Below are 22,884 nucleotides of genomic sequence, written 5' to 3' on the forward strand. Positions count from 1 at the left end.
AAATTAATTTTGAAAAAAAAAATAGCATAAGAGCAAATTTGAAGTCAAATTAGCTACCTTCCCGTAGCCAAATTAGCAAAGGACAAGGTTAAGACGCGCTATTAAGCAATTAATTACACTTAATTTACTTTAATTACAAAAAAGCGTTCAACCGTATTTTTAATGTTTTCTAGAACGAGGGGCCACAAATGCAATATAAAAGAAACAATGGGCTGCGAAAAAATCAAAATAGAAAAGTTATTCTAATACCAATTCAGCACCTCCGAAACCTCCCCCGCATTTTTCCCACCCCTATAAATACACTGCACTCGTATAGCCAAGTTTGCCCAAATCACCACTCAAAATCCTCTCTCTAACAAACAAAACCGGTTCAAAATGACAGCTCTTGCATCTCGTAAATCAAGCGGACCGGTCATCCGGTCCGGTTCTCCTTCCCCATCATTCAACCGCCACTTTCCTGCCCAATCTCCGCCGCAACAACGCAGCGCTTCCTCCTTCGCCTCGGCTTCCACCTCCGCCGCCTTCACCTCGCCACGCTCCTTCCGCAGACCGGCCTCCCCGACCCGCGTAAACCTCTGCAACTACACAACCCCTTCCCTCAGCTTCTCACTCGACCGGTCCGGTTCACGAAACCAGACCGTCTCATTCTCAAGCCGGTCCGAGAAGCCCCCGGTCCGCCCGGCTCCTCAGAGGAGGACGTGTATGTGCTCCCCTACGAACCACCCCGGTTCGTTTCGATGCAGCTTGCACAAAGCCGCCGCCGCCACCGTCAGCTCGCGCGCGCCGCCGTGCGGGAGCTCGAGCAGATTGATTCTGCGGCGGTCGGCTATGAAGAATTCGCTGGTGCGGATCGGCACCGTGGAGGGGGAATTGGTGATGAGAGCGCTGGCGGCGCTGATCCGCCCCTCCTCCCATAGCCAGCGGCGCCGCGGCGAGTTCCGGCCACGCCCTAGCCGGCTATCGGCCATGTCGAAGGATTGATTATGTGTGAATTGAAGGTGTGAATTGCTAGATGCGGTGGCGCTGGTGGAAGGTTATTGAATGGGGACGGATTTTTTTAGCTCCGGCGACCGAAGACCCAATTTGATCGGAGAAGGAGCCTGACGTATTTTTTTCACTTGGACAGTATTTGTATAGCAATATTAATTAATTTATTAATTATAATTTTTAATCAAACTTCAGTAAATACTCATATATGGCGATCCAGTAAATACAATTTTGAATCGGGACAAAAATAATGCAACCAATTCATTTACCGTTATTTTAGTTGTGCGAACAAACTTAATTCCAGAGAATAACCAGTTAAGTATTTATAAATCAACAAAAACTAGGTAATGCTTTAATACAGAGTATTAATTTGATTTGCACCTATGTCAAACTATTGTAAAGCGGTTTTTTACGATACTAACTTCGTCCACCATTATAAAGTCGCATTTGAATGAACTAGAAACGTAATAAAAAAAGTAGTGAGAAAAAAATAAGAAATGTAATAAAAAGTGAGTGAGAAAAAAATAGTAGTGGCTAATTCCTAATTTTATATACTCTCTCCGTTATACAATAAGTGTCTTATTTTGTCATTTCGGTCTGTCCTACAATAAGAATTATATCTCACTTTTACCATAAATGGTAAATAAACCCAACATTCCACTAACTTAATCACTCATATTTTATTTTAAAACTAATATATATAGTGAGATTCATATTCCATTAACTTATTCAACTCACTTTTTTTACATTTCTTAAAACTCAAATCATAACTAAATAGGACTCATATCGCAGGATGGAAGGAATATTAGTTTTATAATGAAAATATGAATGACATAAAATTAGTGAAATGTGAGATTCATTACCAAAAATGATACTCGTAAAAGGTAAATGAGACTTTGTATTCTTAAAAAAAAACTTGTATAAGTGGACAGATGAAAATAGCAAAATGAGACGTTTATTGATGGACGAACGAAGTAATATACTGATATTTTTTATTTGTATCAGTGTGAAGGTGAAAGTAAGAGGGGATTAATTTGACCAATTGACTTTTGGGAAAGTGGGAAACTATAACAGCACCCACAACCGTGCTCTTGCCAGCGAGCACGGTTGTGGGCCCGACTCCACTTTTTCTGCATGCTCTCTGGCAAGAGCACAACACCCACAGCTATGCTCTTCCGCAAGGATGAGCACAATTCAATTTAAAATTCAATTAAACAAAAACATTTCCATAATATTAAAATTCATTAAAAAAACCTAAATAATATTACAAATGACAAATAAAATAAAAACGACATAACTAAAATCCTAAATTTTAAAATTACATAATTAAAATACTAAAAATAAAAAAAACCACTACTCGTTGCCGAATTTCGCCCACATGTGTTTGATTATGTTTTCTTGTAGCTCAATGTGGGTTCGGGTATCGCGCATTGTGTGCCTTGTCTCGATCCTCTAGCCCACCGTTGTATGCACACCTCGGCGTGGGGAAAACCTCGCGGTTGAGCTTCCGACTTCACCCTCGTCGTAGAAGCTAGCCGCCATCGGTCCTTCGTCGGCTATGATCATGTTGTGTAAGATAATACACGTGTACATGATGTCGGCGATATTATTCACGTACCAGAGCCGAGCCGGGGCCTTCACAATGTTGAATCGGGCTTGAAGGACCCCAAAGGCTCTTTCGACGTCTTTCCGCGCGGACTCTTGACACTGCGTAAAAAGAACCCATCTCGGGTCATGCAGGTTCCTAAGCGTCTTCACGACAGTCGACCACCTTGGGTAGATACCATCGGCGAGATAGTAACCCATGTGGTATACATTTCCGTTGATGGTGAAGTCGATCGCCGGTGCTACACCATTCATCACATCATTGAAGAGTGGTGAAGAATAGAGCACGTTCAAGTCGTTGTTTAATCCGGCAACGCCGAAATATGCATGTCAAATCCATAGGCGGTAGTCGGCGACCGCCTCAAGGATAAGTGTTGGGCCGCCGCCTTTGTGACCGCTTAGGTGTTGCCCCCTCCAAGCAGTCGGACAATTCTTCCACCTCCAATGCATGCAGTCAATGCTGCCAATCATTCCGGGAAAGCCATGGACTGATTCGTGAAGACGAAGCAACCGTTGGCAATCATCGGTGGTGGGTACCTGAAGGAATTCATCACCGAAAGCTGAACGAACGCCCTCGCAAAAATTTTTTAGACAAAGGATTCTAGTGGACTCACCGATATGCAAATACTCATTGAAGAGGTCGGCCGTTTGCCCAGTAGCGAGTTGTCGGATGTCACACGTACACTTCTGGAACGGCGTGATACTTTGTCGGCCGACTGCATCTGGACCTGTTTGGAAGAATTCAACACGTGCGGACAATGTGTTGACAATTCGCATACACAAGCGCTTTGACATGCGAAAACGACGCCTGAAGTAATCTGTCGGAAACCGCGGCTGGTCGGCAAAGTAGTCGGCAACGAGCATTTCGTGGGCTCCCTCCCGGTCACGATGGATGTAGCGGCGAGTTGATCTAGTTCGTTGAGGATGAGGAGCGGGGGTATTCGCCGCGACATATGCTTCGTAAGCGGCACGATGTTGTTCGTAGTATTCTTGTTCTTCGCGCTCCGCTTCCGCCATAAGATGGGTGAAATCCATTTGAGGTTATGAGTGAGAGATGAAGGTGTAGATAGTATGTATGAGAATTATGAATGAGGGATGATTTGATGTGATAAGTGGATGATGAATGTGTGTATTTATAGATGATTTTGGGGATAAAAAATAAAAAAAAAATTCAGAAAAATGGGCAAAAAAATGGCCATATTTTTGGGATTTGGAAAATATTTTTTTTATTTTTTTATCGATTTTTAAAATTAAATACCGAATTTTACAAAAAAAAAATCAAGAGTAACGGCTATCACGTTGCCCAATCGCGTGCCGCCACGTCAGCTTCTCGATGGCGCGGACGTGCTGAATGCAACGAGCAGCGCCGTGCCAGCGGCGGCGGAGCTCGTCCTTGCCAGCGGCACGGACGGACGACGTCCGTCCACCGTTGCAGATGCTCTAATACTATTGGAATGGGTGCAAAAGTAGACTAATAGTAGGGATGTCAATGTAGCCCGCAATCTGTGAGTTGACCCGAATAGCTCGCCAAATTTATAGGGTTAAAGCTGGAAATTTCTAGCCCGATAAAATTAAAACCCGATTAGCCCACAACCGATTAACCCGCGACCCTTTAGGGCTAGACCCGAAAACCCGATGAAATTTCTATTATTCTATTTTTTACTCCTAATTCGACACTTCATTGATTAATTTTATAATATAGATAACTAAAAAAATAACTTTCAATTTTATATTAAATATACAAATTATATATTGAAATTTTATTAATATAATAATTGATAAATAAATTAAAAAATTTAAATTCACTTAAAAAAATATTTAAATTTCTAAAACATGCATCAAAATTTCACGAAATATCTCAAATATTAGTATTTGATCATGTTTATGATTGAGTTTGACCATATATCTCAAATTTATTATAATTAAATATTTTACATTTTATGAATATAACTAATTTTCATCATTATTTATTAGATTGATCGCATGTTAATCTTATCGGTAGCAACCCGATTAACCCGCTGGGCTAGCCCGAAACCCGAGCTTTAAGGGTTAGGGTTGAACTTTTACAACCCGAAAGAATTCACAACCCGATTAGTCCGCACCCGATTGACCCGCAACCCGAGTAGGGCCGGCCCGATTGACATCCCTAAGTAGTAGTAGGGGACCAAAACTTTAACTATGAAACACTTGAATTATTCTAAGGTAATTAATTATTTAATGTGAACATAAATTGGTAATTTGATCAATATTTCCTCAATGAGACGGCGCACGGCTTTCCTGGAATGCTAGGGAGCATAGATTGTATGCCCTGGGAGTGGAAGAATTGCCCCAACGGCGTGGAGAGGCCAATTTACTAGTGGATACAAGGGCAACCACCCGACGATGATCCTCGAAGCCATCGCTGACCATCGGCTCTGGATCTGGCATGCTTACTTCGGTATGCGGGGTTGAACAACGACATCAACGTCCTTAACTCCTCATATCTCTTCACCGAGCAATGCAATGGCAACGGCCCGGCCATCGAGTTCACTGCAAACGGATGCAAACATCATATGGGGTACTACTTGGTAGATGGCATATACCCGAGGTGGCCTATTTTTTGAAGATGATCACCTACCTAATCGGTGAGAGGAGAGTTTTATTCGCGCAAAAGCAGGAGGCTATGCGGAAGGATGTGGAGCGGGCGTTTGGTGTGCTCCAAGCGCGGTGGGCTATAGTGAAGGGCCCGACACGGTTCTGGTACAAGGACATCATCATCGATGTCATGTATGCGTGCATCATCTTGCATAACATGATAGTCGAACACGAAGGTGGAAGAGTCACCGATTGGGGCGATGATGAAGCTGGATTTAACTCCATCAGGGCGACCCCGCCCCACGTTCGAGGATTACTGGCTGGCTACAATGAGGTTCTAGCTAGACATGCCTCAATGCGCAACCAACAAGACCATGCTCGGCTCATGTCCGACATTGTTGAAGAAATTTGGAACTGCCACAGCCGTTGAATTTGTAGTTTTTTTTTTTTATTTCGTACTGTACTCTTTGAACTTTCAATGAAATAAAGTTTTTTATTCAAATTTTATAGTGTTTATTTATTCAAATAAATAAAATGCTATAGGGAGGATTTTAGGGCGGACTATAGGACATTCAACTGCAGGTGGAAAGGTAGGATGATAAAATGCTGATGTGACGGAAGATAGGGTGGGCGGGCTATAGGGCACCCCATTGTGAATTCTCTTAAATTAAAATTATTTAGACGATGTTGGTATAAGACCATCTGTGATGGTATTGTAAAAGCAAAATAGAGTTGGAAATAGTTTATGATAGCGTAAAATTCATTTAATTTTATAATTTTGCCCAAAATATACTTATTTTTTAGTAATAAATGCAAATCATTTTTTAGATTTTGTTTTATTGAATTCAGGTTCAAATCATTCCATGTTTAAATCATTCCATGTTTATCAAAAAAGAGATAAACTAATAATAATAGTAGTACTTCCTCCGTCCGGCAATAAGAGTCCCGGTTGACCATTTTCATCCGTCTGACGTTAAGAGTCCCGATTAGACATTTCCATAAAAAGTGAAATAAAAATATTATAAAATAAAACACTAAAAAGCACAAGTAAAAACGCATCCAAATAATAAAGCAAATAATAATGCAAATGGGTCTCACATTCCATTATCACACTCCAATCATTACACACTCAAGCATTTCTTAAAACCCGCACACAACTCAATCGGGACTCCTAATGCCATACGGAGGGAGTAATAAATAACCCATTTAACATTCATCACTTCCCCTTAACGATTAAACATGTCGGTTAAGCTCCTTATAAAAGAAGGTTCATGAAGGGCGTTTGGTAGAAGACTATTTGACGACGATTTAAGAGATTGGAATGATTGTAACTTTGGTGCATTCTATATGGGCTGTAGCGAACAAATGATTTGGGGTTTCAGAAGTTAGAGGTGGAGAGTGACAACTTTGTCGAAATATCAATGATAATGGGACACCATGACATCTCTTTTAGGTGTCGATCCATTGTGCAGAAGGTGCGTAGGATCTTGAGTCCGTGGTTTTTCATCATATGTACGTGGAAGGGAAGTTTGCTACTGATTATTTGCTCATTTTGTAGATAACTTTCATAGAGGCTTTCATGTTTTGTAGTCTTCGCTGCTAGGTATCAATAGTTGGCTGCTTCATGATAGATTAAGTATTACTTATATTCGTTAGTTTCCTGTAATTGGGTTTACATGCTTTTTTTTACAAAAAACTATTAAATTATTTTTTGTGATGCAATCTTTAATCACTTTATTATTTTTAGTGTCGCCCCATCTAACTATTAGCTATTTTGTTCACTTTTAAAAAGTTTTTAACATATGATTAGTGAAAGGAGAATTACATAGATAGTTGCAACTTGCAAGCCATTCAAATCTCAATTTTACCCAAAATCCCGAACTGTACAATCTTATCCTAACTTTTTGGCATTTCATTCATGTATTGGCCAGTTCAGGTATTATTGAATATTATGTGTGTGATCATACAGACAGGCTCTAGACACGCACTTCATGTCTGGACTCTGGACAAGGTTGTGAAGATAAGATAGTCACAATATTAAGCACATTTTGATTGATAGAAACTAGTAAGTGTTAGATAAGTTATGGACTTGAAGCACTGTTAAGTGAGTACATGATTAAATGAAAACCAATTACTACTACTTTTCTTCAACAAAAAAATTAGAGCGGATGATCCAACTAAGCATAAGTAGGAGTTTTACTATCATACCCTAAATTATTTAGTACTACTCCCTCCGTTTCTAAAAAATAGGAGCTATGAAATGGCACAGATGCAAAATTAGTAAAGTAAGGCTGTATGTGAGAGGAAGTGAAAAAATGGATAAAATAAGTGAGAGAGAGAGATATAAAAAGTAGTGTAATTAACGTTAGTGGATTGCGGAGTCCACCCACTGCCTAAAATGGGTTTAAAAAGCCATACTTTTATAACAAGCCCATTTATATTAAAAAAAATTATTTTTTATCTGGGCTTTTGGCATCTTTTAATAAGAAATATTGAAAAAATAGAGAGATTTGGGGTGTGGCATCTTTTAAGCCCAATAGCATAAAATTTGAAAAATAGAGATAGTAATACTAAAGAATAAAAGTTGATAGCTCATAAATTTTCGGTGACTGCTAGAATGTGGAGGCTTTAGATGGTCATAGTTGTTTGGCGTTTGCCACTCATTCACATCAACAATCCTAGCAAATTATGTGTGTTGAGTGTTGACAATGTATTTATTTATAGTTGAACCTCGTAAGTTCTCATTAAATTTTGCCACTTTTAATACCTCAAAGAAAAATGTACATAGCTAGATGAGCCATGGACGAAGTTACATTGGGTCTGGACCTAGAGTTGTTAAGTGGATTAGGTCTATATTTGGTAAGGTCTAGTGAGTTTGAGGTTCGGCACAACCCATAGCAATGATTAAGTGGGTTGGATTGAGCTTGGGACTTTTTTTTATAAGTTGGGTTCAATTCAGTCGAGTTTAGAGTCATTTGATAAGTGGGCGGTCGCCCCCTCCCGACCGTTCGGAGAACCTAAACTTTCCCTTGAATCGAGCCAAAAATTGCATATCCACCCCCTCCGTGGAGTGTAGAAATCTATTTGTTTTCAATAAAATTAATATAAAATGTAGTAGTCCAATGGTTTGGTTGGTGAGTTTTTAACTAAGAGGTTTAGGGTTTAACCCTCAACAAGAGCATATTTTTTCCATTTTTATTTTATCAATTTATATTTCTTCTTATTATCAAAATAATACCTTTAAATACTTTATGAAATCTAAACTTTTACTAATTTGCATATATTATGTTGTTATATTTATTCTTTAGTTAAAATCATTGTTAATCTTATGTTAATGTTGTTTTTCCTAAAGTACTTATAATTTGTGATCCATGCATCTTACTTATTCTCTATGTAACTATATACACTTTTAAATATTTTTGAAATCTAAATATTTACTGCTCTACTTATATCACTTTTGTATATAATATTTACGATGATTATGAATGTATATAATATTTACAATAAGTTTATATTTTTACATGAATAATACATATTTGCAAGCTAATGTTTGTTTATATTTTATGAACCAAGTTAGTGCTACTTAAATATTAATATAATATTATTTATTTTATTATTAAAAATAATATTAAATTAAATATTTAATATTTAAATATTAAATTCCGCCCCCGCCATTTTCGAGGTCTGGATCCGTCACTGATTGTGGTTGTTGATTTATCACAATCTCCGAAATCGAAACTGATATGACATTTTAAAGCGGTTTGACAATTCAATAATATCAACGCGACGTCTACACCTTAACCCTTCTCTCTTCCTATATAAACCTTTGCCCAATGCCTTGCTTCACATATGGAGTATATAACTTCTTTAGGTTCCCCAACTTATGTAATGGTCACCACTTACATGAACAAAAACCAAAGCTAATTTATAGTATGTACTATCATTTGATTGATATATCATAATAGTAGTATTTATTTAATAATCAATGCAAATAAAGACTTGGGACAAATTTAGGGCACTGGCTTCATTTGTAAGTAAAATAGGCCAAGTCTTTCCACAAAAATTAAATGGTGGAGTAATACATACATAAAGAGTTGCGAAAAATTTAATGCACTGGCTTCATTTGTAGTAAAATAGACCAAACCAAAGTCTTGCCAAAAAATAAAGGAATTTGGGGTGAGAGAGGCTCGAACTCTCGACCACAGGATTTCTCTAAAACTATGAGACCTACATTTCGGGATGGCTACTAATAAAGAGATTTCTATCTTAACTCCATTCGTGCCCCGTTTCATATCTTATTTAAAAGATTGAACTATATAAAATGCCTCTGACGTTTTCATTTGTTGCACTCTAGACCCTTGACAAAAAAAATATCGCTACAAGACTCTGACCTTTAACATAATCACATATCGTATATTTGTAGCCATTTTTCGGATCAAAATGCCCAAATGCCTTGAAGGGCCTTTCAGACATAATCCTGCTATGTGTGCAGGCCTACTCTGCACACACCTGCACTTTTGCAGACATAGCTCTGCACTTTTTGTCAAATCAAAGTTGATTTATATTAGCTTCTTATATTTCTACATGATTAAGAGTTATAAATAGTTATATAAACTAACTACTATATAACTATATTCTCACATATATGCACGGAATTATAGCTTCTATTATATGTATATATTTCAAAAGACACATATCATATTGTATGATATCAATATGAATAGAAAAATAACAATTTATCAAATCAACTATATATACGTGTGTGCATATACGCCTAAATCAACAAATATGTTTGACTAATATTTATATATATTTATTTGGAAAAGGGTACTCAAGTACTCCAATTTACTAATTGCATGTGTAATTGGTAAAAAAACTAACATACATAGTAGGATCAAAATATAATTAGTAAAAATATTAATAAAAAAAATGTGCATTAGTTCATGTATTTTCACTAATATCATCACTAATTCTAAATAACTCCACATGTATATGACTCAATAGTTTATTAAATAAGTATTCAAAACTTACCTTCATCAATCCTATTATCTCCTGTGAATGAGACATTTCTCTTTCTTTTTATTTGTTTTTATTTTCGGATATGGCATATATGTGTAGCAGAGTAAATGTGTGTATGCTAATAGAAAAATTAATGCATCTTTTTTTTTGGAAAAGCAACAACCGACTTAATATGATTACTCAACATTCTTTAAAAATGCATTAGTCATACTAGGTGAAACATAAATATGACACGTCTCAAAACAAGGAAATCAAATTCTCCTCTCATATTTCTCAAAATATTTTATTAACTAGTACTTTAAAAATTGCATGCATTAAAAATTTCATTTACAGGTTACAATGTCAAATCTCATCAAGGGAACAATAATCAGTAGTACATGCACAGCAGCTTGCCGGCCGTCACTGCAGATTTTCATTTGATATGCCTATAATGCCCTTTTAGGGCTAAATGGTATTTTAGTCAGAAAAAACATGATATGTGATTATGTTTTAGGCCTGAGTCTTGTGGCGATATATTTTTTTTGTCAGAGGTCTGCAGTGTAACAAATGGAAACGTTAAAGACATTTTATGTAGTTCACTCTATTTAAAAATATATACTTTTAGTTAGTTTTAAAATGTATAAAATCATTGTAAACTAAGAGGTAAACATTGTATATTTAATTCGCATATCTAACCTCGGGTTAAATAAAAGCTCAATTCAATTGGAGCTCGCTTGAATTTCAAATCTTTTTATTCATTTTGGCGTACTCTAAATTTGGTTGGCTAACAAGTTTGTTTATAACTAGATCAGTTAGCCATATAATACGAATATATCGTTAGAAGGCTTTTGACAATAGCTTTTCGATATTAAGTATGAAATTCAATAACAACAAAACTACAAACACTAATTCAAACAAACAAAAAAAATAATCTCACAAATTAATCTCTAAGTCGGTTTCATATCCTGAAACATAATAGACCACAACGACTGAGCCGCATAATACTCACCGCCACCATCTTCCACCGTCTCGCCTCTATAAAACCCTACCTTCGGGCTGAGCCCGAGCCTATCTATCGGCCCGGACAAAGCCGGGCTCCCACAAACAAAGCCCGACCTCTCCCTCTGCCTCTGCCTCACCACCATCGGGCTCCAATTCGGGTACAAAACCCTCTCATGCACCTTCAAATCCAACGGCCTCGCCGCCGCCACCAGCCGCCGATCAAGCGGCCCCGACCACATCGCACCCCCGCCGTTGATCCTCCGCAGCGCCCCGCTCCACTGGCTCCCGTACGGCGACGCCTGCGCCGGCGCGGAGCTCCTCCGGAAGCCGAGCTTGCGGGCGAAGAGCTTCCTCGTCATGTTCATCACGAGAACAAGGCGGGAGAGGCCGCCGCCGCCGGCGGCGCTGACGGCGGCGGCGTGGTGCTTGGCGCAGAGCTTGAGGATCTCGAGGCGGTGTTTGGCGATGGTGATGCCGAGGCTGAGGAGGAAGTCGTGGTTGAAGTAGGGGAGGTCTTCGTCCTCGACCTCGTTCCGAACCAGAGCGAGGCCGTACTCGTAGACGAGGCTCGGGTCGAGGTTCGTCTGCGACAGCCATGTGTACCAATCCATTTTGTTGCAATGTCACACACTTTTTTTAGCAAGTTTTTGGATAGTTTGTTTGTGTGTATATATAGGATGAGGAGGAGAAGTGGAGAGAGTTGGGATATATATGGAGCTATTTGAATTTGATGTACAATTTCTATGTGTGTATATATATGTACAATTATTAGTAGGGATGTTTATAATTTGTTGTTCAAATTTGTCATAGGGGTAGTTAAATATTGGTGGTAAGTTTGAGTAACTGAATCGAATCAAATCAAAATATTAAATTCCATAAAATTATTTGAATTTTCGTATCGGAATTTGCTTTATTGAAATCGGATTCTTTAGAATGTTTTGCGAATCTTGGTTTTTTAATTCGGTTCGAATGTAGTGATGGTAAAAATAGATTCTTGGATAATTTGGATTAGTTTTTATTTATATTCTTTCCAAGTTCGGATTTTCAGATCATTTCTTATGCAAAGATTCGATCTTAAACCAGAATGTTCATTTTTGAATTGTTGGTCTTGGCGTGATTTATTATGAATGTAATGTTTCATTCATATTCAAGTTAGTCACACGTGTAATTTAGAGTTATATCATTGATTATAAAACAAGTAACTTATTTTAACTGAATTATAATTTTTTTTTATTCATGACCATTTTTACTGTCGTTAGAAATTTTGCCACGCCTATGTTGCTAGCTACAGATATCAACAGACAAGTAATTTATTGCAATGATTTATACTATAAATTATAGTAGTACAACAAAAATTACAATTGAATCAAAGTTGGTGAATTTGTTTAGCAATTATGCAGCCCTAAAATTTGACCAAGAAATGATTAATTAAGGGTTGAATTATGTAGTCTTAGTAGTAATAATTTTGGTTATGGGTGTGACTTTGTGAGTCTCTAATTAATGAAACAAGAATTGAGATAGAAAATGAGGTTAAAAGGATACATGAATGCGGTGGGTAAAAGTGATAGACACCAATATTATTTCTTTATCTTCAAACATTATGAAATTCAAAAGGTAGGTGAGATATCATGAAAACTAGGGGTATAGGCCTCTTAAACTGTTTGAACCTCTCTATGCTTTTGTTCTTCTTCTATTTAAAGAAAATGGTAGGATTTTAATTTGTGTTAGGTTACATTACTTTATTCTTTAATTGATCAATTTTCTTGCATGAATTGTTTAGGGACAAAACATATTCACAGGTTTTGAGGCTACTATGATAAAATTTATTTTTCTAAACAAAGAACTGAATTGTTGAGGGAATCTGTATAATTATGGCAATATAAAAATATAGTATGACGTTTTATATCAATCAAGTGCATTTAAAAAGGAAAGAAAATAAAATCAATACATGCATGTTTTAATTCAAATTCAACTGAAAATGAAATGAGGGAATAGGTATATAGATGAACATTATCTTACATTGGCAATTCCCTTTGTAGTTTATGTACCATTATTTGTTTATTATAGACTTATTCTGATTCAAATACTTCAAAAGTTATTAATTATTGGTGTCAATGTTAATTCATTAAAAATACTTAAAAGTCAGTTCAATTCATTCATTTTCTCTTTATCTTCAAATTAAACAAAATGAGCTTTCATTGTTTGTAGTAATTTATAAAATTAATAATTACAAAGTACATACATTTGATAAGTCATAATGTGAAACTAATGAATAAAAATTAATTGACATATTTGATGAGCATGTGCTTGGAAAAATGTACAAATCTGAGAAAAAACGGTGAGAGGGTTAATGTTAATAATTGTGATAATAAATAAGACCCCACATTGAACTACTTTCTTTGAAGAAACTGTCATCAGCTGCGTTTCTTGAAAGGCTCCAAACAACATACCTAATATGCAGTGCAAAAAATAATTGTGAGACCTAATGTGTGTAAATTTGGCTGGAATTACTAATGTCTATCTTGAGCTTTTATAATGTATGCAATAAATGTGAAATATATATCATAATATTTTGACAGTGAAAATGGTAGGAGAAAACAGTTAATTCGCCCCTGAGAAGATTAATATAAAAACCAACTAAATATAGTACTAAAATATATCTTAGCCTCCAACTAAAAAGACTAACAAAATAAGAAATTTGGGCTACTTTTATAATGGAAGTACTTATTTGACTTGGACTTTGATTAGTTAAGTCTTGTTGGGTGACCCCCACCCCTAACAGAGAAGAAAATGATAAATCATATTAAAAATTGTGGGACATCATGTTGTGTTAAAGAATTTAGATTCAAGAAAAAGGTAGATCAAAATTAATTGTCCTCAATTCACTATTTATATACTCAGTTTTGACTCGACTCTAGTTTTAAGAAATTATTTGATATTATAAAGAAAAATGAGTGAAAAGTTAGTGCAATGTGAATCTACTTATCCAAAATAGAAAAAAATAATTAGACTTCAAACTGTGAATGCATCGAAATGGTAAAATGAAACATTATTTCGCAGATAGAAGAAGTATTCGATATTATATTTATAGTTTTATTAATACTTAATTGTGCTTCGGTTTAACCTAACAATACTAATTTTTCGATTAACATTGTACCACACGGTCTTATATTATTATGTATGTAATGTAATGTAATATAAGATTCAAATAAAGTGCCACGAGCACCGGCGAAGTGGTGTGGATTGTTACCTAAGAGCATCTCCAATGGCGGACGTCCGGTCGGACATCCGCGACGGGCGACCGGGACGTCCGCCATTGTAACAAAGCAACTCGGATACGGATGTCCCGTATGGACGTCGGATGTCCTCGGATATCCGGGCGACGGGCGGGCGGACGTCCGCCATTGTGGCGTGGGTCGGACGTCCGGGTCGGATATCCGAGTTTAATTTTTTTTTAAACTCTATATACACTGCTCGTTGAACTTCATTTCATTCGCAATTTTCCCGTATTCCGTGTCAAAATTATAATTCTGTTACATAATTAAATAATTGTGATTTTTTATTGCGGGAAGTCCTAGTGGGAATGGCGGATTATGCAGGGGAAGTCCTAGTGACGTGGCAGTGGGATGTGAAGTCCTAGTGACGTGGCATGAGGTATTTTTGGGAAGTCCTAGTGGATGTCCGAGTGGGACATCCGTGCATTGGAGATGCTCTAATATGGCCATCTTGGGCCATCTTGAGCCCATACCATATACATCAAGTAGATGCTAAATTGCTAATGAGTGAATCCCAAAGTACCACATCACATAATTGTGAGTGCAACATTAAATATAGAACATGAACGTTTTCAACTAAATGATTAATGATCAATGAATCAATCATATGATTTCGAATTAATTTTATATTCAAATTCCTCTTACAATTTCTCAAAAAAAAAATAACTCTCATGATACCAAAATAACACTCTAAATTAGTATTTTAAATAAATTTCATATGCAATTCTAAAAAATTAATAATCATTATTCATAACTTGATATAAAATCGCATGTGTCCTATGTCCGATAAATTACATTTATTTTTTATGTCTTTTTCAAGGAAAGGATAATCAAATACTTGTCCAAAATCTAGTAGTATTAAATTCATGACACTAGAATTTAATTGCAATTATGTTATAGTGAATTTGTTTTGCTTGCTTGCGGATGATATATATTGTTAATATTTTTCAACCAAACGACACATTTTTTTGTATGAATAGACGATGTTTTAAACTCACCGACAACCACGTATGATTTTCAATTATCATATCAGATGCAATTTCACCAAAAATTTCATCATGAAATCATTGTAAATAAATTCAGGACAATTAGCCATAAATGTTATTTGCTAGAAAATATATTAAAGATCTATTAATAATAGAATATACATATTGATATTCGTGTGCATAAATATAGACGCAAGTGTAGTTTATAAAACCAAACTACCTTGAAGACCGTTGAGAACAAGTCTGAGGACCCAAATGTTGGTTGGTGTCACCTTGATTTTCGGTTATATTTGAATCCTTAAAACCTTTTTCCTCTCCTCATCACAATCTCAGACACAAATTAACCTCTTTTATAAGAGTTGTTCCTGCTGCAAAATTTCCACATTTGGAAGTGCAATATTACTATGCATTCTTGGGCATCTTCTTCACTGAGAAAAACCGAAGCACAGAGCAGAGTTCTTGCAGCCAAGAGTTGGGGTTGTCGTCGTTCTCTTTCCACCGAATCAAAGGTGGAATCATCAAGAAGATTTGACAGGAATGAATCGCCGTTTCTGAGATATGGGGTGGTGGTTGCGGCTGCTGCCTCCGGCTTAGGCTTTTATTGTTGCTCTTCGTTCAACGGTAGAGGATCGGTTGTGTCGTATGCTGATTCTGGAGCACGGCCTGAGAAGAAGACGTTCTTGTTTACGGGTATAGACACGATCTTCCCTTTTCAATATGCACAATTGATTAGCAATCCATCATCAGTAAATGGCAACAATCAATATTTTATCATCAAGAATTGGATTCAACTTCTAGCTAAGCATTTTGAGGAAGAATATAAAACAAATTTAGAGAGAAAGGTCAAAAAGTGGAGATATGATGAACACCAAGTAAGATGGTTAATGATTATCTATGATAACACAAATAGCATTTTTTGTCCATTCGTTCATTCAAAGGCACTGCATCCTTGTAGGGTCAATGGTCGTTGCTTTTAATATTTCTTTGCTTATTTCAGATACATACAGGAGAAAAGTTTTCTTCAAGTATGAGAAACGGATACGAACACGAAGTCCTCCCGAAAAGGTAAACTTATCAGCTATACTACGACCTAATGAATAGCATGTTAAGATGCACCTGTCCACTGTTATACTATATCTTTTCATGTTGATGCATACAAGATGCTGATAGATGTTGGCTTAGCAAGCAACTGTACCTGTAAAAGGAGAAGCAATACAAAAATGTAGCAGAAATTATAAAATAAACACATTTCAGCCTCTGATCCATCCATGTATCAGATATGATAATGCTTGAAGCAGATCATAAAAGGCAAGAGCATTGGTGTAGGCATATTTTGGTATCATGCAACGTACCTAATCAATCTTAACTTTGAGTATACGTTTTCAAGGTGTTCGAGTACTTTGCATCGTTCAAATCCCCTTCTGGGGAAGTGTACATGACAGCATCAGACCTGATGAGAGCAGTGGTTCCCGTATTTCCTCCATCTGAAGCAGATGTTGTTAGAGGCGGATACTTGAAAGGCGAACTCATCAGCAGCAAGCTGCACTGTCCTCCTTCTGAATTCTTTATGCTGTTTGATACCAACAACGACGGCCTTATATCATTTCCAGAGTTAGTACTACCACATTACATTCATCACATCAAACCAACTTTCTGCGATATTGAACTTTCTTTGATGTAACAGATACATCTTCTTTGTCACAATATTGAGCATACCAGAATCAAGCTTTTCTGTTGCATTCAAAATGTTTGACCTTGACAACAACGGGTACGCCACTTCTCCACCATCTATCTAATATCCAATACAACTGAAAGCAGAGAATCTCATCACTTTGCCTCAACTTATAAATGGTTAAGGAAACATAAAGAAACATACCTTCTTTTTTGTTGTTTGATGAACTTTTTCCTCCCTGCAGAAGTATAGACAAGATAGAATTCAAAAAGGTGATGACACTTATGCGTAGCCGAAACAGACAAGGAGCTTCACACAAAGATGGAATGAGATTAGGGATGAAAGTTTCAGGTTCTGTGGAGGAAGGGGGTGGTCTCGTCGAGTACTTCTTTGGGAAAGACGGGACTCGACGCCTTGAACACGACAGATTCGTAGAGTTCTTGAGAGACATGCAACATGAGGTACCGCTGCCCTGGGAATTCCATCAGGCATGTACATGTACTACACTAACCCACTGATTTTGCGAGGCAGTTGGACCCTCCACCTGTCGCAAAATCAACAGGTTATTGTTGTACAGGTACAAGCCTGGAGTAATTTCCCTGCGATGCCCTTCAACTCATATCCCATCAGTATCTGCATAGACAATGATGTGATGGACGTGCTTTCTATTGACAGATGCTGCGGTTGGAGTTCGCACATTATGATTTCAAGTCACAAGGGACCATCTCTGCCAAAGATTTTGTGCTATCAATGGTTGCATCTGCTGACATGAGATACATAGACAAGTTTCTTGATCAAGCCGACGAGCTGGGAAATGATCCCTCCCTCAGTCACCTGCGAATTACATTTGAAGAATTCGAAAATTTTGCAATGCTTCGGAAAAGATTGGAGCAATTCTCCTTAGCCCTATTCAGTTATGGCAAAGTGAACGGCCTGCTGTCTAAGCAGGATTTCAAAAGGGCTGCTCTTCAAGTATATAACTACTCCCTCTTTTGCTCCAGATTTAAACTACCTGCTATTATTCTCTCTCACTTCAGTGATTTCCAAACTCTTGTGTAAGGTTTGTGGCATCTCCCTCTCTGATAACGTGGTTGATCTGGTGTTCTACGTGTTTGATCTGAATCGGGATGGTAGCTTAAGCTCAGACGAGTTCCTGAGAGTTCTGGAGAGACGAGAAGCAAACATCTCTCAGCCACAGGAGGCGGGCCTTGCAGGACTGATATCTTGCTGGTTAGACTGCACAAGAAACTGTTCTTCAAAGAAGTTGCTCTGATCAAGCAGTGAAAACCGTCTATTGTATAGAAACAGGGATGATGACTATTGAGTTGCAAACACCCTTTCTTCAATATAGATAATTGAATGTAGCAATTGCCATCTTTTTTTATGTGGTGTTAAACTACATTTGCAGGAACGTAGTCTACTTTGTAAGACAGTTCAGTGAAGATGTATAGACATGAGATATATAAACTTCCAACTATTAGTTTATATGATTCATGCCTTTATATTTAGCATAACACCAAAACCTATTGTAGTCCATAAACTGCCATAGATGCTGCATTATACCAGGCAAATACAATGAGCATCAATAGATGTAACTCTGTTGTATATATATTTGATCTTATATCAACTGTTCAAAAATTATTTATTGTCAGCAGCATCAACTCACAACCAAGTGATTTCAGAGACCCACGAGGATACTATTTGAGGTGTTTACTTCAAGGAATATTAGCTGTTTTTACTATCAAAACTGTAGGCAAAAATTGATTGTCACAATAAGCGTCCAGTGTGCTGGGGCAGCATAAATCATAAATGACTAAGTTCTGTTTGAAGCAGAGAGGCGTTCTTAACCTATGTAGAAGGATTGGTCTTTTTGGCAACCAGCTCACATTAACTAAATACAAGAATCTGGAGACCTGAGATTCATGGGGAAAGTACTGACCCGAATAGGGTACCTAGACCATTCTCAAACTAAGAAAACAAGATAAAGGACTTCTCTAAAAATCAGTATATCGGAAGAAAATGTACTCAATACATTGATGTCTCAAGCAATTAAAGGAATTGATTGACAACTTATAGTATTGACAGATAGATACAGAGGACTTCTGTTTTGTGGGAATCTATGGCACCAATGACTAAATAGACATTAAATTTGAACAATGGATCTCAAAACTTACTAACAAGGACATAGTTATATCGTATGGAATTAGGTACCTAACTATATATAAACAAGCTCATCAGTAGTCATTGCTTGTCCCATCATATTTCTCGAGTTCACAGAACATAATTTCAGTGTAGCACAGACTCATAGCTTCTGCAGAGCATCCATCAATAAGTTTTGATCAGTTCAAGTGATACTTATGAGAATGCATCCATTTCAAATTTTTAACTAGCTGGTATTATTTCCTAATACTAGTTTAGCTAGAAATTCTTATAACCAGGGTAGAATGCACATGAAGTAACGGTGGACCAGTACTCATGTGCACTGGATATCGTATACCACTCTTAACCATGTTACCACATCAAAACCTAAAGGCATCTGATTAATATCTCCAAGTGCTCCTTCCTACCCTACAGACGGTACCAGACACCCACTGACCTCTTCAGAAACTAAAAACGGAACAGAATCTGTCATTGGTGCTAGATATCTTACATTTCCTTCCTTTCTTATGCAAAACACAGAGCACTTTTTAACCACATTTCCAGATATCTAATTGGCGAAATGAAACTACTGTAAAAGAAAGTACAGGTTACAAAAGACAACGGCAGAAATGCATTTCAAAATTTAGAGCAGTTGAACAAGAGAACATTACAAGCTTTCCTATCTTAAACAAGCGCTACAAGATTTTACTATCTCTGACTTACCCGAGTAAAGTGTGAAGCAAGTGCGTCCCGAATCCTCTTCCCAATCTCACTGTCCTCCCCATCAAACTCCGTAAACTCCCTCTCCTTACAACCCTCAACACTTTCCTCGGGGAACACCTCGCTGCACTTGATGAGAAAATTGTGCAGCAAACAACACGCAACAATGACAAAAGGGAAAGCCTCAATGCATTGCTCCTTCCATTTCCTCCCCACAAGCTTCCACTTCTTCTTGACCTTGGCAAAAGCCGTCCCCACCAACTCCATACCTTTGCAATGCACCCCATTAAACTCCATTTCCGAAGAGCTCAACTCCCTATTCTTACCACTGTACGGCGTCAGAAGCCAAGGGAGAAGTGGATAGCACGAATCACCCAATAAATACTGAGGAATTACATTGCCAGAGTTCAGTTCAAAAGATGGTCCATTGAGATACTCTTTAGACTCCTCAACCCCAGAAAAAAGCTTTGATCGCTTCAACACATCTTCCGGTTTTAAGCTCCCCGGCCAGCCAGCAGAGACATCCAAGAACCTCCCTTCCGAGTCCACCAAAGCTTGAACTAACAAAGACCTATTTTCGGTGCTTTCCAATTCGAACTTTTCAACCCCCAAAACGCCACAGCAATTGGGCAGAGAAATCCAGCCAAATCCCACTATAATTCTGTTGATGTCAGAGTTGAATTCAAACAAATGACCGAGATTCTCCACGATAGCTCTGCAGACTGAATAAAACGCGATGCAGGAAGTCCGGGAGTCGAGAGAGAAGCGGCGCGAGACAGCAGAGAACGAGGCCGAATGAGATAATCGGAATAGGGCCGCGGCGAGGGCAGCATTGGGGGGCAAGGGGTGGAGAGATGAGATGAGAGAGGGGGTGAGGAGGCGGAGGAGCAGAGTGAAAGACGGCTTAGAGAGGTTGAAGAATTGAACCCAGCGCGGATCGTAATCGGGGGAAGTGGCCATGAAGCGGTCGAACCAGCTCTGCTGAGGCGGCGGGGAAGGGGGCGGGCTGGGGGAAGGGGGTGTGGGGATGGAGACGAGGGAGAGGAGGTGGAGGAGGGAGCGGGAGGTGGAGGAGAGGAGCGATTCTAGGGCTAGGGTTTGGGAGGGAAGGAGGTGAAGGTCGTGGCGGAGGAGGAACGAGCGAGCGGCTGAAGTGGCGGAGATGAGCGCCGGGATCGCTGTGGAGAGGTGTTTGTGGTGGCTGGATTGGGGCTCGGTTTTCAGCCTTTCCATCTTGCTTTTCCGTCGGCCGCGGCGCCTATTGGTGGCTACGCCGGCGGTGGTCATCGCCGGTGGCGGTGGTCGATTTAATTTCCCGATTTGGGGCTCATCAAAACTATAGTAAATCCCTCTTTGAATCTTTCGTATCATTTTGCTATTATTCTACTTTTGAGGGCTAAAATACAAATTTCAAAAATATCAACTTTGCATCTCATGTGAGTTCATTTAGATTTAGAGCATCTCCAGGGTTCTTAACACGCAATAGCCCTCTCATAGCCTTGCTACTGCCACATCATCAGCACTAAAATCCTCCTGCTACATTATCTGGACATGCAACTGGACATGCAATAGCTCTTCCATAGCCTATCCACGTCACTAATAACAATTATATAAATTAATTTACAATCGTAGCAACATACGGAATTTAATTTACGAGACAAATACAGGAAAATTGAATAATACTATTAAAATTTAAAAAAGTACATTAATTTTAAAAAAGTACAAAAATTAAAAAGTACAATAAAAAAATTACATAAAAAATCACTCCTCGCCGCCGCCCTCGCCTCCGTCGTCGCCCAGCCCTTCGTCGTCGCCGCCGCCGCCTCCGTCGCCACGAACACCGCAGCACTACTCCCGCCGGTATCCCTCTACAACCCCTCCAATTCTTCATGCATGCTCCGGAGCAATACGCGAAGATAAGCCTTCTCCTCGGGGTCCAAAGCGCGTATATATATTGTTTCGAAAAATTAAAAAAAATTAAAATCTGAAGCTGGTCTGACGCCGATCCGGGGCCTACAATGGCACCGTGAGGATCGGCGTGAGAATCGGCGTCAGCCCAAGAATCGACGTGGGCACGCCGATTTTGACGCCGATTTCGCCGACGCCGGCTGCAATTGTTCGGCGTCAGCACCGACGTCCGCGAAAAATCGGCGTGCCGGTGCCGACGCCGCCATTGGAGATGCTCTTAGTAGAATTTTCGGAATAAAAATCAATAGGATATTTCATTTTTAAAAAAATTGCAACTTTGCATCTCGAACAATTTCTACTTTATAAGTCGCTCCGATGGTCATGTAGTCCACATGCCCATTGGAGGCCGTGCACGCGGCACTAGCATTGTTTGCGCTTTCTTCATCTTCCGGTTATTTTCTTTCCATTTTCTTAGTTTTAAACATTTTCCGCATTTTTTCTTTTCTATCTTTTCCATTTGTTTATATATGCAATTATTTACCCTAATTAATAGTATTACAATATTTAAACTATTCTTCCAATGTGTTATACATTCTATAGAATCACTGTTGTGATAAAAAAAAGAAAAAGAAAAAACAGAGAGGCATGAGTAATCACTATCAATTGAATCGATGTGATTCAATTATAAAAAGTGATGCATATTTGGGTTTTGATTGAAAAAATCGTATTTTTATCAGAGAATTAATTAGTCTTCTAGTCCTAAATCCTCACACAAAGTAAAATAGTCACACGAATTTCAATATATAGAAAAAATCACACCCTCTACGCACATAAAATGAGAGTGCGTGTGGTCATAATTAAAAATCATTAAATATGGAAATATCTAGGAAATTATAAAACAATGATTAATTTAGTCAAACATAATTATGGCACCACAAAAACTAGAAGCTTGTAATGTTTTACAAGTATGCATGTTTAAAATGATCCAAAACTACTAATTTTGTTGTCGTTAGAAGAA

General features: G+C 38.1%; 4 protein-coding genes across 8 annotated transcripts; 2 read left to right on the plus strand and 2 right to left on the minus strand.

Annotated features, from left to right (window-relative positions):
- The first annotated feature begins 247 nt into the window (after positions 1 to 247).
- On the plus strand, positions 248 to 1,194 carry LOC121793693. The gene has a single exon (XM_042191736.1). It carries the CDS (start codon positions 376 to 378, stop codon positions 979 to 981), a length of 606 nt encoding a protein of 201 aa, XP_042047670.1. The 5' UTR covers positions 248 to 375; the 3' UTR covers positions 982 to 1,194.
- A 9,917-nt stretch (positions 1,195 to 11,111) lies between these two features.
- Positions 11,112 to 11,777, minus strand: LOC121797060. The gene has a single exon (XM_042195796.1). It carries the CDS (start codon positions 11,775 to 11,777, stop codon positions 11,112 to 11,114), a length of 666 nt encoding a protein of 221 aa, XP_042051730.1.
- A 3,742-nt stretch (positions 11,778 to 15,519) lies between these two features.
- Positions 15,520 to 18,584, plus strand: LOC121796162 (calcium uptake protein, mitochondrial-like). The gene is made up of 7 exons (XM_042194919.1): positions 15,520 to 16,117; positions 16,425 to 16,492; positions 16,815 to 17,038; positions 17,112 to 17,195; positions 17,344 to 17,560; positions 17,775 to 18,071; positions 18,160 to 18,584. The coding sequence occupies exons 1-7, from the start codon at positions 15,832 to 15,834 to the stop codon at positions 18,370 to 18,372; spliced, it is 1,389 nt and encodes a 462-aa protein (XP_042050853.1). The 5' UTR covers positions 15,520 to 15,831; the 3' UTR covers positions 18,373 to 18,584.
- On the minus strand, positions 15,999 to 21,341 carry LOC121796161 (protein ALP1-like). Of its 5 annotated transcripts, XR_006049708.1 has the most exons (4): positions 17,304 to 17,444; positions 17,144 to 17,235; positions 16,780 to 17,021; positions 16,005 to 16,135 (listed from the first exon to the last, which is right to left on the minus strand). XR_006049708.1 is itself a non-coding variant. In XM_042194917.1 (2 exons), the coding sequence occupies exons 1-2, from the start codon at positions 21,327 to 21,329 to the stop codon at positions 16,112 to 16,114; spliced, it is 1,392 nt and encodes a 463-aa protein (XP_042050851.1). In that variant the 5' UTR covers positions 21,330 to 21,341; the 3' UTR covers positions 16,013 to 16,111. The 5 variants fall into 5 exon arrangements, 1 of the variants encoding a protein (XP_042050851.1); XR_006049709.1 differs by lacking the exons at positions 17,144 to 17,235; positions 17,304 to 17,444 and adding an exon at positions 16,544 to 16,622 and having other exon boundaries at positions 15,999 to 16,135; positions 16,780 to 16,906; XR_006049710.1 differs by lacking the exons at positions 17,144 to 17,235; positions 17,304 to 17,444 and adding an exon at positions 16,544 to 16,622 and having other exon boundaries at positions 16,001 to 16,130; positions 16,780 to 16,906.
- Positions 21,342 to 22,884: the final 1,543 nt, after the last annotated feature.

This window comes from Salvia splendens, chromosome 3 (genome assembly GCF_004379255.2).
Source record: "Salvia splendens isolate huo1 chromosome 3, SspV2, whole genome shotgun sequence".
Lineage (NCBI taxonomy): Eukaryota > Viridiplantae > Streptophyta > Magnoliopsida > Lamiales > Lamiaceae > Salvia > Salvia splendens.

Bases quoted from the DNA above. Each gene is read 5' to 3' on its own strand.
- LOC121793693 (XM_042191736.1), top strand. From the start codon at position 376: ATGACAGCTCTTGCATCTCGTAAATCAAGCGGACCGGTCATCCGGTCC.
- LOC121797060 (XM_042195796.1), bottom strand. From the start codon at position 11,777: ATGGATTGGTACACATGGCTGTCGCAGACGAACCTCGACCCGAGCCTC.
- LOC121796162 (XM_042194919.1), top strand. From the start codon at position 15,832: ATGCATTCTTGGGCATCTTCTTCACTGAGAAAAACCGAAGCACAGAGC. The intron at 16,493-16,814 runs GTAAACTTATCA...TACGTTTTCAAG, and splicing joins CACGAAGTCCTCCCGAAAAG to GTGTTCGAGTACTTTGCATC. The intron at 17,561-17,774 runs GTACCGCTGCCC...TTCTATTGACAG, and splicing joins TGAGAGACATGCAACATGAG to ATGCTGCGGTTGGAGTTCGC.
- LOC121796161 (XM_042194917.1), bottom strand. From the start codon at position 21,329: ATGATACGAAAGATTCAAAGAGGGATTTACTATAGTTTTGATGAGCCC. The intron at 16,136-19,961 runs GTAAGTCAGAGA...CATATTGAAAAG, and splicing joins TTGCTTCACACTTTACTCGG to GGAAGATCGTGTCTATACCC.